The 12,806-nt window shown below is 38.8% G+C and overlaps 1 protein-coding gene across 1 annotated transcript; it reads left to right on the forward strand.

Annotated features, from left to right (window-relative positions):
* The first annotated feature begins 1,439 nt into the window (after window positions 1-1,439).
* On the forward strand, window positions 1,440-8,411 carry LOC110956236 (RNA-binding protein 39-like). Its single transcript, XM_051949790.1, has 15 exons — window positions 1,440-1,680; window positions 2,261-2,318; window positions 3,861-3,910; window positions 4,020-4,211; window positions 4,470-4,523; window positions 4,734-4,851; window positions 4,934-5,086; window positions 5,379-5,516; window positions 5,598-5,663; window positions 5,740-5,944; window positions 6,507-6,593; window positions 6,675-6,768; window positions 7,374-7,479; window positions 7,638-7,716; window positions 7,875-8,411. The coding sequence occupies exons 2-15, from the start codon at window positions 2,268-2,270 to the stop codon at window positions 7,973-7,975; spliced, it is 1,494 nt and encodes a 497-aa protein (XP_051805750.1). The 5' UTR covers window positions 1,440-1,680; window positions 2,261-2,267; the 3' UTR covers window positions 7,976-8,411.
* The last annotated feature ends 4,395 nt before the right edge of the window (window positions 8,412-12,806 follow it).

Genomic DNA, 12,806 nt, shown 5'->3' on the forward strand with positions numbered 1-12,806 from the left:
TTTATTTAGACTCCATTAACTCCATTAACGAGATAAGACTAACTAACTAAGTGTGTGTGTGTGTGTGTGTGTGTGTGCGTGTGTGTGTGTGTGTATGTGTGTGTGTGTGTGTGTGTGTGGGGTTAACACTCAACTCCCTAAATAACTTTAAATATCAGGTGGTGTTTAGTTTTTAGCTCCCTAAATAACTAGGAATACTAAACACAAAAGTCCTTACATTTAAAAAAAAAAAAGAAGCTTTGATTGCCTTTAAAAACAGCGGATGTTTAATATTTAACATATCAAATACTTAGGAATATTTACTACTTAAGGCATGGCAAGGACAGTTTTTGAAAAACTGAAGTTCAAATGTAACTATGAAAAGAATATAAAAATCGATTAATTTCATAAATGCTACTGGCTGATTTAAAGGATCTGAGATTTTCTGGACTCTCCATAGGCTATAGACATAATGAGCAGAACCTGAATCTCTTTTTGACAGCGACAAAGCCTTAGATATTTACTCCCTGTATATTTTGGGATGCAGTTATAAAATTCCCTCAATATATAGAAATAATTGTCTAGTTGTTATATCCAAATATATAGGGAATGAGATTTTTGTTTGGAAAGACTTCACACTAGAGAAAGTCCCGTTAATAAGCACAGATGGTCACCTCATAATGTAAATCGTACATTTTACCTTTTTATTATTCCCAGCCGGCCGTAGGCACGGAGGGGTATATTGGTGTGGGCACGTCCGTCCGTATGTCCGTCCGTCCGTACGTCCACATTTCGTTTCCGGAGCATATCTCAGAAACTACTTGAGGGATTTCATTCATATTGCAACCAGGCCATCTCTATATAGTATAGATGTGCCTTTTGGGGTGCATGACCTTGACCTGATTTTCAAGGTCATTGTGAGGCACTTCAAATATTTTTTTGTTTCTGGAGCATATCTGAGAAACCAGTTGAAGGTTTTCCTTCATATTGCACACACTAAGCCTGTTAGTAATGTAGATGTGCTTTTTCGGGTGCATGACCTTGACCTTATTTTCAAGGTCATTGTGAGGCACTTCAAATATTTTTTGATTCTTTTTCTGGAGCATATGTCAGAAACTACCTGAAGGATTTCATGCATATTGCACCAACACCACCTGTGCATAATGTAGATCTGCCTTTTTTGGTGTATGACCTTGACCTGATTGTTTTTATTGTAGTGAAGCTGTATAATTTTGTAGGTGTATCGTCCAGTATATATTATTATTTCTTGCACTTAGAGGCACTATATATAAGGCGGGGGATGTTTGAAGCGGAGCGTGTTTATTTCTGATCGGCGGCCATGATGGGAGGTCTGTGTTTACAAACTGCTGTAACTTCAGGAGAATCCACAGAGAGGCGGTGAAATGCCGCTCGGTTCCTGTAGGTGGCAGTAATTCAGCGTCGAGTGTCGCTGCTGCTGTGAAACCCCTAAGAAGAGGAAGAAGAGGAAGAAGAAGGAAGGAGAGCGTTTTGATAACAGGCCACGACCTGCTACGTATAGCTGCAAATAGTTGGGGAAAAAAGGTTACATAACTTCGAAAATAGTGATTTCATCTCAGCGTTCTGTGATCTTCAAAGAAAGAGGCGTCGAGACGAAGCTCTTCGGCGGCATATTTTCCGCGATATTTTGACTTTGGCACAACATTTCATCCATTTTAGACGGTAATGGCAATGTTTGCTATTTAATCTAGCCCGCTGCCGCGGAAACGCTGTTAGCTGGCCATATTGGCACTCTGCTGTGAACTTACCGCCTGTTTTTCCAACTAAAATATTATCTGCACTTGAGTGAACATGTCGAAGTGCGGCTTTGAATTGAACATTTACTCAATAGTGTATTCGCTTATTCATATCAATGTTTTGAATCAAGTCAACATGAGTTCTGTAATGCGGGCCTATGAAATTAGCTAACGGTGAAACGACGTAGATGTAGCTTTTCCAGGTGGCTAGTTAGCATTAGCTTCTTGTCGAGTTTAACGCGTGTTTAACCTCATGCTTGTGGTAACCGCTGTCCTTATTTGGGCTCTGTTGAATCTCTTTAGGATCAATGTAATTACTTCCCTAATTAAACATATAGTATTAAACGTGAAATTGATCGTATTTAGAGAAATTAAAGAAAGTAAGCACACATTGTGACGTATCGTTGACATCCAGTCTATGTTTATCATACCACAACCATGTTTTACTCACGATATTACAATTTCTCGTGTGTGTATGTGAGGTTAACTGTTGTTATTTTTTATAGGCACAATATGGCTGACGATTTTGACGTTGAGGCCATGCTGGAGGCTCCATATCGAAAGGTGGGTTGAAAGTTACAGAAGTGAGGCCTGTATGACTGTTATGATTTACTCCTTCATTTAGTCCTTTATATTTGCTACTGTGACAAAGTTTACTTGAATGTTGTGTGGTGTGATTGAGTATTTCAAACGCAATACAGAATTATAAATAAATCCACATCTATCTCTCTTTATAGACTTCCCTAATGATATCTCACCTCTACTCCCATGAATTCATCTTTGATTCCACTGTGAACTGTGAAAAAAGGAAGGTAGTTATTGCGCATATACTGATGTACTGTGGTTCACTTTAGGACTAAAAGAGACTCAACATAGAACATCCAATCCCTATTCGGTTGCATCAAGGTGAATGCCAATGGTTGATAAGCCCATCTTTACCTGTCCAGCAAAGGAGGCAGTATTCAGATTTACAAACTGCATGTTGTTGCTGTTCTTGAATATGCAGTGTTTTTTTGTAATCAAATTGTTTGTTTTCCAATGTTATCAAAGGGTCCTACAGTGTGTGGTTTCAACAGGAATTAATTTTTGGCACTTAGGTAGTTTAATAAATGTACTCTTAGCATGCATGAAAGTTGTGCTCTCGGAAGTACAGCGGTCTCAAATTAATAATATGTATTTGATTTTGGATGCATAACTGTCTTAAATTCATGAAAATGCGGAGATGGCAATTACAGAACATCATACTTCAAACATTTTAGCTATGTCATGGTTTAGCTTCGAAATGCAGGTGAATAGTCTTCTCTTAATTGTAAATATGAATACTGCCTCTTTGCCTGAGTCAACTGTAATGTGAATCAGCATCTTGATTATTGCATGCTACACAACACCACAGATATTGATATATTACTAGAATGACTGTAAAATAGATATTTCTATCTAGCATCATTGTATTATAAAATGATTCATTTTCAGTAGTTATAATAATTCCTTCTTAAGTCAAAAGGTTATAAGTAGTGTTTAATACTGCAAACTAAAGATTCTGGTAGTGTAACACGTGGATGAATTAATCTTTTTTATTTTCTTGGGCGTCAATATTACTAAGAAGTGTGAATCCCTGTTTGCTTCAGGGCAAGATGTGTGACAGAGGTGGCATCGAGCTCTTACAGTCCAAGAACGAAAATGGGTGAAGATCACTGGACTGACACCAACCACACAGGATCTCTTTTAGTGGCTGTGGGCCATACGTGGTCACATGATTAGGCACAAATAGTGGCATTGGTACGACCTATTAGAAGGGGAATGGTGGAGATGACCTGACTATTGTCAAAGCTTCCTGAACTGAGCTAATATGTTGGACACTCTCCCTTGTCTTTGCTGTGTTGCATTAAGTACTGAGCAGCTTTGTAAAGGAAAAAAACAGGAGTGGGGATGGGAAGCTATTGGGGTGGTGGAAGGACACTGTCCAGACATGACAGTAGGAAGTTTGTATTATTATTAATTGAATATATTCTGCATTTTCTCTTGTCCCACCCCATCCCCTTTACCTTGACGACTTGAAATGTTTCATCTACGTCCTCATGATGTTCTTCTATCAACCTTGCTTAGGATGAGAACAAATCTTCTCATGCAAACGGACACGATGATCAGAGCAAGAAGTAAGTCTTACATTTTTATCTAATTCACCCATGTCTTAGTATGCTACTGAAAAATAGTATTCTTTGGTTTCTGTACTTTGATGATGGCATTTGTTGTACCACGTTTCAGGAAAAGGAGGAGCCGAAGCAAAAGCCGGAGCCCTGGCTCTAGGAAGAGGAGAAGCAGAAGCAAAGACAAAAAGAAGGGTAAGAAGAGGAGCAAGAGTCGAGAAAGGAAGCGAAGCCGCAGCAGAGAACGACATCGCAGCCGCTCTCGAAGCAAGGATCGAGCTGGACGGTACAGAGCACGCAGGAGTCCCATGTATGTGGCTTTTAAAAGTAGTATACAGCTTGTCAAAGCAGTATAATGCCATAGTGTTGATGTAAAATTTAATAATGTGGTTAAAAATGTTGATGTACTGAACTACATCACAGTAAGGTGTTTCTAATGAGTTTATCCTCCCTGTTTACTTAACAGACAATACAAGAGCCTATTCTCTTTCTCATGTGCAACAATTTGTTTTTGTTTTTTTGGCTTTATTTTAAATAGAAAATGTTTTTTTTCTCTCTCACTTTTTAGCCGGAAACGTTCCAAAAGTCGAAGCCCCTTCAAAAAGGAAAAGAGTCCCATCAGGTGAGATAAACAGTCACATTCCCCGATTTTTTTCGACATTGTTAACTGCAGATTTTTATTTTAGAAGTTTTATGAGGGTATTTTGGGCTCTTAAACAAGATCAAGTAGAGTTAGTAGGATTTTACCATAGAATCTTACTTGCCTAAATTTTTTGTAAAGAGTTTTCAGCAACACTAGGCATATGTTTGATGCTATTTTTGCTTTTTTAAGGCAACCGATTGACAATCTAACACCAGAGGAAAGAGATGCCCGCACAGTTTTCTGTATGCAGCTTGCTGCAAGAATCAGAGCACGAGACTTGGAAGATTTCTTCTCAGCTGTTGGAAAAGTAAGTTGATTACCAATTTATATATTATCAAGCTAATCTTCATGTAGAAACAATATCTAAAATTGTGACTGTTTCTCTGTAGGTCAGAGATGTGAGAATGATCTCGGACAGAAACTCCCGCAGATCAAAGGGCATTGCTTACATCGAGTTTGTGGAGGCCTCTTCTGTACCACTGGCAATTGGATTGACCGGCCAGAGGCTTTTAGGAGTGCCCATCATCGTCCAGGCCTCTCAGGTCAGTGTCCGGACTTGGTTGTAACTTTAGCTAAATATAGTGCACGAGGATTAGTTCCGCTCAGTGTGACTGAACGTATTAATAGACAGCAGCCATGCTTCACAGCGACCATTTAACAGACTGCCAGTCAGTGTTCAGTCTGTAGTGAAATGTTTCTGTCTATAAAAATACAGTTCAAAGTGCAGTTGAGTAAAAAATAGTAACATTACTCATGTAACGTTTGTCACGGTGGGTTGGGAGAAATGATATGTCTGCATTATAGTTGCTAATAATCCACATTTAATAATTATAGGCAGAGAAAAACAGAGCAGCCGCTGCTGCCAACAACCTACAGAAGGGCAGTTCAGGTCCGATGCGGCTGTATGTGGGGTCGCTGCACTTCAACATCACTGAAGAAATGCTTCGAGGGATCTTTGAGCCGTTTGGGAAGGTCAGGACAAAAATGTACAAATAATTCCATTTTATATTTGTAAGGAGGCAGTTCCTTATCTGGTTTGTTTTGTTTCCAAAGATTGAAGGAATCCAGCTCATGATGGACAGTGAAACTGGACGATCCAAAGGATATGGCTTCATATCGGTAAAAGCAGCTTTCGTATTTCTTTGACAGTTTGTTTAGCACTAGGTTCACTCTCTAACAGTTTGTTTTTCTGAAGTTTGCAGATGCAGAGTGTGCAAAAAAGGCACTGGAGCAACTGAATGGCTTTGAGCTCGCTGGCCGTCCAATGAAGGTGGGGCATGTTACAGAACGCTCAGACTCATCGACAGCCAGCTCGTTCCTGGATAATGACGAGCTTGAGAGAACCGGTATCGACCTCGGCACCACAGGACGTCTGCAGCTTATGGCTCGACTAGCAGAAGGTTTGTTAAAACATTTTTGTATCGGCAGCGACACAAAAACTCCCTGGAAAAAGAAACATTTAAAAAAGCAGCTGTAATTTTGTCACGGAGGGCTCATTCCAAACATCTCTCCTGCCAAGTATTTTGAGCAAAATCACTGGCACACATATTTGACTGAAACCAGAAAAATGACTGTTGCTGGTTTGCCAAATGTATTTAACTGCTGCATCAAAGTGTCTAAACACTCTGGTGTGTCGTATTTTTAAAGATGCTGTTTTGAGAAAGAGTTGTCACTCAATTGAATCTTTGCATCAACACAGAGACCAAGAAAGTGTTGCCCAACACAAACACAAAGCAGAGAAAAGGCAGAGCCCACCATTTACCTATCGAAGACAGTCTTGTTATGCAAACCTGGCAACTCTTAACGTTTTCCCATTTTTCAAACTGCTGGGGCACAAATAGGAAAAACTTCCACACTGTATTGTTGAATGTTAGTCTCTGTCAGTTATATTTAGTATCTTATATTAACTTTGGGCAAAATGATCATTATCTGTTTTTTTGTTTGTTTTTTATCCCTCTGCAGGAACTGGTCTGAAGATTCCTCCTGCTGCTCAGCAGGCTCTACAGATGACTGGGTCCATACCTTTCGGGAACATTGCTGCTCCTGCAGGTTGGAACCAAGATGATAGAAAAGCATTTTGTGTGGTTTTCTTTTAGAAAATTCAAGTGACCATTGTGTTTGTTTCTCCAGTTCCAGCTCCCGCTCCAAGCCAAGCTTTGAACCTGCCATCGCAGCCGCTGGCCACGCACTGCCTCCAGCTGTCCAACCTGTTCAACCCACAAGCGTAAGGATATTATCATGTGGATAGGTTCACATTTATTCCAATTTTGTCTTAACCCTTTTCGCCCTCGTACTGGAACCAGACCGTATGCATTGCAGAGACACAACTGCTGCTATTTTTCAAAGGATGCCAAACATGGCACATTTACTGAAGAAGCTGCCAAGTAGCACTATGATTAAAGTGATAGTAGCATTAAAATTGAGAGCTGTGTTGGCAGTTTTTAAAACACATTTTGTATCATTAGTGTTACCGACTCATTGTTATGAGGCCTTTATTTACACTCTGATTTACAGTTTTGATTAGGCTGAAGTAAAAATGTCAGTTGATGGCTGTGTAGAAATCCCTTTCAGTGTAAGTGATGGGGGACAAAATTAAATTGGATTATTGAGAAATTGTGTCCCAGAGTTCAGTGGAGGACGTTGGACTTTGTCCTCTGCTTTAATGACATTGTTTTAAGAAGGCAAGCCAGAATGAATGGAATCAGCGATGACAGCAACAAAGAAACCTTCCAGCGTACATTCAGGCATGCTTGTAATTGTGAACCTGTCCTGTTAAAACATTTTATTGAAGGAATAATGGAATTTTAATCTGGCTGAATGTGTTTACAGAGAAAACGATCCAAGCTGGGCCTCTGAAATCCAAGATGACGTGATTGAAGAGTGCAACAAACACGGAGGAATCGTTCACATCTATGTTGATAAGAACTCTGCTCAAGTAAGTTTAGTCTTCATATTCACGAGTCTGTTTACTCAGAATACATAAAAAGACAAACAGGCGCCCACTGAATTTGTTTGGAAGATAACTAGATTGTGCGTTACAGGATTTTTCAAATATAACAGTAAAAGTTGAAACCTATCCTCTGCTCCTGACAGGGAAATGTGTACGTGAAGTGTCCCTCAATACCAGCAGCGATGGCCACAGTAAATGCACTTCATGGACGCTGGTTTGCAGGTATGTAATGTGAAGCTGTGCTGATTCGTGGATGAAATTAAAATTTTGCCAGAAATTTAGCTCTTTTTCAAATGTGAGGATTTATCTTTTTGCTGTCATTGTTTTGAACTGATAATTTCTTGACTGTGCTTTGACCTTTTTCCTTCTTTCCCTTTCAGGAAAAATGATAACAGCTGCCTACGTTCCTTTACCAACCTACCACAATCTTTTCCCTGATTCAGTAACAGCAAAGCAGCTTCTAATGCCGGCACGTCGATAGTCTGCGACATGCTTATGAAAGTCAGTGTAAATACATTTGTTTGCATTCATGAAAATGTCATTGAAACAGTCGCATTGAAATTAGTTGGCTGTGTGTAATAAAAGTGGCCTCAAGTTTGCATTCACCATTGAAAGTTAGGGTTGTTTTTTTTAGTTGCTTTTCAAATTTTGTGGGTTTGTGTTGTAAACTACCACCAAGGAGTAATCTGCAGGTATCTATTGGTCTGTATGTTTTTAAATATTTCTGTCTTTATCTGCTTGTTTAAATCAACAGTTTTAGATTTAAAACAAATTGCAAAGAGTTACAAAGTGTGTTGAGTTAATAGGCCTTAAATGCCAAAAGTATATCAATGTCAACAATAATCCTTTGTAACTTTATACAGCCATAATTTCATTTTTGTATGAAGGCTCTCAATAAACTTGGAAAATTTGACAAATGATTTGGTTTTTGTTACCATTCAAGTAGTTGGTCAATCCAAAGTTTAATTTAAAATGAATCTGTGATTAAAGTCTTAATTACAGCATTCGACCCCATGTTTCTGTATTGCCACTTATTATTCCGCCAAGGAACGGCAGTTTTGTGATGATCGGCATACATTTGTCTGTGAATCTCTGTGTGAAACAATCAAAATCAAACGAACGGATTTGGATGAAACTTTCAGGGAAAGTCAGAAATGACACAACGACCGAGTGATTACATTTTGGCAGTGATGCAGTTTATAATGTGGATCCACGGCTTTGTTTGGGAGTTCCCATTGTCAGATATGGCTGCTGGCATGGCATCTTCGTCTCGTCACGTCGAGAAACCTCTTAGAGAAACATTTCCAGTGCCGCTGATATTGTTACAAAATAAAAGCCCACAGCATTCAAAATACGCCTTCAAAATAAAAGCCTGGAGGAAACTTATTTAAGATGAGCAAAACAAAGGCTTGCTAAAATTGATGAACTGACCTTTAAAAGAGTAATTTACACGCAATCTGGTATAAACACATCACACACGCCTGTGCTCCAGGGGCGAATCCAGATTCATTTTAGTGGGGGGGCACAGGGGGGTATCGAAAAGTTGTAAGAAAAAATGAAAGCTGCAACCGACCTCTCGCTTTTACAAAGTATTTTCATGTTTTTATTTTGACTCTAACCCAGTAGGAAAGCTGTCTATGATCTTTTCATTTTGGACTGTTAACATTCAAATTATGATGGACTTGTTTCATTGTTTATATGAATTTCAACATCATGAGCTGCAACATCTGCCTGTTATGTAAAACTGGTAAGCTCAACGACTGTATCCTGAGGGCAATTAAGTGACAAATATTGTGCAAGAACAGCACTATATACAACCCTGTCAATTCCCACTTCTTGGAATGTTTACAATACTGACAAATATCACACCTAAAATAAATAATATTCTGTACTTTTAGCAACTAGTTCTCAGCTGTATACTATAAACATCATAGGGTTCTGTATGCTAATCAGTCTAAATCAAAATGAGTACTACCCAATACACAGTGAACAACAATCTGTACCCTTGATCTGTGGTAAAATCTGAAATGTTCTTTGCAGTAATGTAAATTTTAAAATACAACAATATACAGTAAGCACCACTGTATACATTTAATAGTAAACCTGTGAGCAATAATAAACAGCAACAATACTCTATATTCTTAAATCAAACAATAAAATGCAATAAGCAACACTATATATTTAACAATAAACTGGAGAACAATAATAAACAGCAGCAATATTCCATATTCTCAAGTCATTTAATAGTGCACAGCTCAGCAAACATCAGTGTTCTGCATAGAAATCACAAAAAGCTGGTCTCAATAATCTTTCACAGTGAGCAGATGTTCTTGTGTTGCAGGTCATATGGGATGGAAATAAAGTAACGGTTTAGCACAGTGGAGTAAGTGGTTAGCACATTCACCTAGCAGCGAGAAGATCCCTGGTTAGAGTCCCAGCCTGAGCCCGGGATCTTTCTGCATGGAGTTTGCATGTTCTCCCTGTGCATGCGTGGGTTTTCTCCAGGCACTCCGGCTTCCTCCCACAGTCCAAAAATATGCTGAGGTTGATTGATAACTCTAAATTGCCCGTAGGTATGAATGTGAGTGTGATTCTTTGTCTGTATATGTAGCCCTGCGACAGACTGGTGACTTGTCCAGGGTGTCCCCTGCCTTCTCCTGAGTCAGCTGGGATAGGCTCTGGCACCCTAGTGACGATAAAGCGGTGTATAGAGAATGGATGGTTTAGCACAGGGTTCCAGAGTGGAGTGGTGGTTAGCACTATTGCCTTGCAGCAAGAAGATCCCCGGTTCAAATCCCAGCCTGGGCCTGGGATCCTGAAAAGTTTAGTGAAGACAAAAACTAATATTTTCAGCTAAAGTAAAGACAGACTTTGTGATTTTTCTGCTCACATGTTGTAAACTTACTCTTTAAAATAAATAGCTGCCTAACCCCCTGGAAACCAGTGTTTGTCCTGTTTGTGTGTTGCTCCTCAGCGACCCTAGACAGCTGGGTTCGAATGTTTTTTGAGCAACACACCATACTATGACGTTTTTACAGTGAACGTTCTACTATGAAACCAGTTTGACATGTTTAGGCATTCTTTGTGTGAAAACTCAGAGATTTAAGCTATCAGAAGATGGTTTTCAACTTTCTTTGTTAACTTTCTGCTTCAACTTTAAACTAAATTTACTTCACTAAGCCAGCCCTCGGGACTTCCAATAAGCTGTGTTCCTATTGGCTGTCCAGGTGGCTGCTTGGTGTTATCAGGAACACCTGAGCAGCTCAATGTCTTCCTGCTTTATGTCTGCAGTCAAACATTTCCTCTGCTTCTCTTCACTGAACCGGGTTTGGCTCTGTTGCTTTAATTTGTTCTTTAGGCGTTGGTTTGCAGCTTTCAGCAATAAAATCCTCTTTAATGTGTTTCTTGGTGTGTTTTAGGGCTTTGTACTGGATAGTTGTCTTGGTAAATGTGGTTCTTTAGCCACAGTTAGCACATGGTGCTAATGTGTGCAGTGATTAGTGGATTTGGTGCAGCTGAGTTGTGTCTTTATCTTGGCTGTAGTGAGTCTTTAGAGGTTTTTGGTCAGACACATTCTGTATTCTTGTTTGTGAACCAATGTTGGTTGTCCAGAAGGTAAGAGTTCCTGTCCTGATTCTCTGTTTAAAGAGATTCTCTGGTAGGCTGCAGGAGACTTTAGTGTTTGGGTTGTGCTAGTTTGGCTTTTGAACGGTTTCATTTGGACGACTATCTTGAGGCCCCTCCATGTGGTTTAGTGAGGTTTTCTGGAACAGTTCTACAAAGCAACCTGCAGCAGAAGAGACTTAGAGTTTTTAGGAAGTTCTGGAGACCACACTTTAGAGCAGCAGAAACATTTGTCAGCAGTTTGAGAAGGTGAGCTTCGGAGTAGAAATGAGAAGGAAACCTTGACCCGTGTGTTGAGGTCCTGTAAGAAGAGTCTGAGCAGATTGTGAAGAGTCTGTAGTTCTTTGGTCTGAAAGCATAAGAAGAGTTGACTCATTAAAGGAGAAAACGGGAGATATTGTTGGTTCTTCTGTTGCTCTGCAGTTTCTTTAGACTGAATATCAAGTTTCTATTTTAAATGATTTACTGTGTGAGCCCAAGAAGACTTGAATAAACTCCCTCCATCCCCAACATATTTTATTACAATGTTAAATCATTTTTTAATATATTTTTGAGTTTTAATCATAGTTTTGTCATCTGTGTGAAAGGTGCTAAATAAAGTTGAATTAATTAACTGACTAACTCATGATTGTGATTTAAGGGTTTGTTTCATTTCTAAGGTTGGGGTTAAAATCTTGACAGAAAAAAGATTAAAGAAAAATTACATTAAAAAGGCAATTGAAGCAATTTTCAAAAGAAAAAACATCTAAATACAATTAAATTATATTGAATGGACAAAATATGAAATGAAACATTTTTTCAACCAAAATATGATATAATGAAAACCTCAAGTTGTTTCTTCAAACATCTCCTATTTCTGTGTTCTTGGTTTGACTGTGGACAGATTTACTAAGAACTCATTTTAGAAAACTGCTTTCCAGATAAAGTCTACTAGTAGTTGAAGGCATCGATCAAACTTTACTATTCAGTGAAAAGAATCAAAGTCTTGAGGCTTTGGAAAGTCTTGGAGCTGAGGGTTCCACCTTAAAATTTTACACAATTTCAAATATGAGATATTTGTGGAAAAATCTGTTTCAAAAGGTGTGGCTGCATTAGACACACAAATTACATATATATTTTTTGTTTATTGTATACAAGAAAAAACAAATACAAATTCTACTTAAAAATGACTCAATACTCAATTTTAAGTTTTTAAAGGGTTTTTCCAGATTTGTTTAGTGTTTTGGCTGTGATTTTACTAAAAGAAATTACACTTGAAGACCTAAGAGTGATTCTTAATGCAATATACATGCAAATGTATGGGGTGTTTGAAAATTATTGTCCTCCACTGTAAGTAAGGTCTGAAGTGATCCACAGGACCAACAGTCAACTACAGTCTATTGGCGTTTAAGCTTGAAGGTGGCGAGTGGAGTCAAAGCTGAAAGTTTGAGAGTGTTTTGCAAAGCGAAAGGAGTTGCTCCCAAAAACAGAAGCATTGGAGATGATGAGCTAGATGTATTCACTAGACTTAGTGAGATATGAATTATGGCTGAGGTGAAGAAGAGAAGACAGGCAGGGAGGTGTCTTGCCAAGAATCGACTTAAACTCACCTATTTATAGAGACTGCAGTGGAGAGTGTGGAAGGGTGTGTTTGAGGCAAAGTGGATGGCAGATAGATAAAGAGTCTCCAATTTTTTTAGCATGGTACT

The sequence above is a fragment of the Acanthochromis polyacanthus genome, chromosome 6 (assembly GCF_021347895.1).
Source record: "Acanthochromis polyacanthus isolate Apoly-LR-REF ecotype Palm Island chromosome 6, KAUST_Apoly_ChrSc, whole genome shotgun sequence".
NCBI lineage: Eukaryota > Metazoa > Chordata > Actinopteri > Pomacentridae > Acanthochromis > Acanthochromis polyacanthus.

Bases quoted from the DNA above. Each gene is read 5' to 3' on its own strand.
- LOC110956236 (XM_051949790.1), top strand. From the start codon at position 2,268: ATGGCTGACGATTTTGACGTTGAGGCCATGCTGGAGGCTCCATATCGA. The intron at 4,524-4,733 runs GTGAGATAAACA...TGCTTTTTTAAG, and splicing joins AAGGAAAAGAGTCCCATCAG to GCAACCGATTGACAATCTAA. The intron at 6,769-7,373 runs GTAAGGATATTA...ATGTGTTTACAG, and splicing joins AACCTGTTCAACCCACAAGC to AGAAAACGATCCAAGCTGGG.